The sequence below is a fragment of the Coturnix japonica genome, chromosome 14 (genome assembly GCF_001577835.2).
Source record: "Coturnix japonica isolate 7356 chromosome 14, Coturnix japonica 2.1, whole genome shotgun sequence".
NCBI classification, from domain to species: Eukaryota; Metazoa; Chordata; class Aves; order Galliformes; family Phasianidae; genus Coturnix; species Coturnix japonica.
Genome location: NC_029529.1, coordinates 12,170,977 through 12,173,809, shown reverse-complemented (window position 1 = coordinate 12,173,809; position 2,833 = coordinate 12,170,977). Strand labels below are relative to the sequence as shown.

Here is a 2,833-nt window from a genome sequence, read left to right as displayed (position 1 = left end):
CGGGCGGGCGGCGGGACCGGGGCTGAGCGGCGGAACCGAGCGGAGCCCGAAGCGAAGCGGAGCGGGGAGGCGCCCGGAGCCGGATGCGCTGAGCGCGGCGGGGGCCGAACGGCGAGCGGCCATGGGCAGCAGGGCGTGCTGAGCCGAGACCAGAACGAGCCGGGAGCGCAACGCGCCGCCGCCGGGGAGCCCCCAGCCCAGGATGCCCCGGGGGGCCGCGGTCCGACCCGGCCGCCCGCTATGAGGAGGAGCCCCGGGGGGCCGCGGGCGCTGCCGCCGCCGCCCGCCGCCGCCTGAGCCCTTGTCCCGGCGGTGCCCGCGCAGGGGCCGCCCGAGCGGACCGCGCCGTCGTGACCCTCCTCCCCGCCCCCTCGGCCGGCTCGCCCGGCTATAAAGGAGGGTTTTATTCTCGGGCTCCGGTCTCACGCCAAACCCTGTCACACCGTCTAGACGAGCTGTCGTGGGGCTCAGCCCAGCTGTCACCATGGCGATGGAGACGAGTCCGCTGTGAATTTTGGGGGGAGAGCGAGAGCGAGCGAGAGCGGCGGCGGAGGAGAAGGAGGAGGAGGAGGAGGAGGCGCGGGAGGAGGAGGAGGAGGAGGAGGAGGAGGAGGAAGGCTCGGCCGCCGCCGTGCCCTGCCCTGCCCGCCGCCGCCGCCCGCGAGGGAGGCACGGACCCCCCGGCGCTCCGGGCCGCGGCTGGAGCCGGCCCAGCGGGGAGCCCCGGGGAGCCAGCGGCCGCCGAGCGCCTCAGATGCGTCTGTCACACAACGCCGGCCGAGCTATTTAAAGTAACGGGCCTCGCCGGACTTTGTCTCTGCCTATTTATGAGTCCCCGGGAGCTGGCCGGCGCCGCCGGGCATTGCTAGGAGCCGCGCCGCTGCGCCAACCCCGCGGGGCCGCCAGCGCCGAGCCGGGGGCCGGGCCCGCCCGGAGCATGACGGCCATCGGGGCGCTCCTGCTCTGCTCCTGCCTGGGGCTGCTGCGCCCGGGAGCCGGGCAGCCCTTCCTGCGGCTGCGGCCGTCGCCCAGCGACAACCTGCCGGTGAAGGACATCGTGGAGCACCCGGACCCCGAGTACGACCCGAAGGAGCAGGACCTGGACGAGCGGACTCTGCGCAAGAAGCTGGGCAGCCATTTCGACCCCGGCTTCATGGCCGTGGCCGTGCCGGGCCCCGTCAACGCCTCCGCGGGCGCCGAGGCGGCGGCGGGGCGGGCGAGGGCGGCGGAGCTGCGGCGGCTGGAGCGGGGCGGACCGCGGCTGCGGGTGGGCAAGAAGGCGCGGCGGAAGGTGCTGCAGTGGCTGTGGGCGTACACGTACTGCCCCGTGCTCTACACCTGGAAGGACCTGGGCGTCCGCTTCTGGCCGCGCTACATCAAGGAGGGCAACTGCTTCGCCGAGAAGTCCTGCTCGCTGCCCGAGGGCATGTTCTGCAAGCCCGTCAAGTCGGTCACCAAGACGTTCCTCCGCTGGCACTGCCAGGGCTGGTCCAGCCAGAAGTACTGCACATGGATCCCCGTGCAGTACCCGCTCATCTCCGAGTGCAAGTGCTCCTGTTAGCACGGCCCCGCTACGCCCCGGCCCTCGCGCTGCTCTTTTGCTCGGCCGCATCTTCCGAGGGGGGGGGGTCGTTCGTCCGCCCTCCCCCTCGGGGCGAGCGCGGGGCGTGATGGGGACGGGGGGTCGGGTCTGGGGGGAGGAACCGGGTCTGACTTATTTTAATGTTATTTTATTTGAAAGGGGGAGAAGCGAACCCAGGAACTGCAGGGCAGGCCAAAGGCACAGTAAAGCACTACAATCAGATGTCTATTTTTATACGTATATAGCCTTCTAACGAAAGGGAAATGAAATAATAATAATAATAAAAAAGAAAAAAAAAACCCTAAAAAAAAAATAAATAAATCCCAGCCGTGTAAATAGAGAGATTTTAAAGGAAAGGGGGAAATCGCAGCTGTCGTTGTTTTTTTTTTAATTATTATTATTATAATTATTGTTATTATTATTATTTTAAAAGCATAGGACCACGTTTTAAACCCGGCCCCACCGAACCCGAGCGCTCCCCCCGCCCTGGGTGGGAGGGGGACCGGGAGGGGGGCACAGATATCTTGTCAAGATGCTTTTAACGGTGGGAAAGGAGCAGCCCTGGCGGGGCGGCAGCGGCCCTGAAGGCGGCCGATCCTCCGGGCTGTGTTTTCCTCTTTTTTTTGTCTCCTTCAGACGTTGTCATTGGCGTTCCGGCTCCGGGGGGAGGGGGGGGGTTAGAAGAGGGGGGGATATGGGGGGTTAAGTGCATAACAATGAATTAAGGAGGGAGTTTTAAAGAGAAGTACGGATCTATGGCAGAGTGGAACCGTTGTTGTTGTGTGGGAATGCGTTTAGAGTCACGTAGGGATGCTACAGGGAACCTCTGTGTACAGTCTATTTATTTTTAACGTTTGTGTATAGGAAAAAAAAAAAAAAAAAAAAGACCTAGAGATTATGCCAGAAACTATTGGAAATGTTTACTTGAATATTCCTTTCAAACAAAACCAAACACATATCAATGTAAATAGGAGCTATCAGTGATGGAATCGTTTTTAGCAATAAACTTTATCTTTGAAGATCGGCGCCCGCAGCCCCACGGGGTCACGCAGGGAGTGAGGGCTGAGCCGAGCCCGTGGAGCTGCGTGGGGAGCACCGGGCTGAGCCGGGCTGCGGGAACCCCCAGCGGTCACAGCGGGGCAGCAGCGCAGCGCGTGGGGCAGGAGGTGCCGGCTGGAGCCGATGGGAGCTTCCCGTGTTGCTTCGCCATCCTGGGCTCCTGTGAGCGCTGTGGCTGGAGGATCCGGCTCT

General features: G+C 63.6%; 1 protein-coding gene across 1 annotated transcript; it reads left to right on the top strand.

The window, feature by feature from the left end:
• The first annotated feature begins 622 nt into the window (after positions 1-622).
• Positions 623-1,903, top strand: LOC107320998 (noggin-2-like). Its single transcript, XM_015877457.2, has one exon. The coding sequence runs from the start codon at positions 938-940 to the stop codon at positions 1,559-1,561; it is 624 nt and encodes a 207-aa protein (XP_015732943.1). The 5' UTR covers positions 623-937; the 3' UTR covers positions 1,562-1,903.
• Positions 1,904-2,833: the final 930 nt, after the last annotated feature.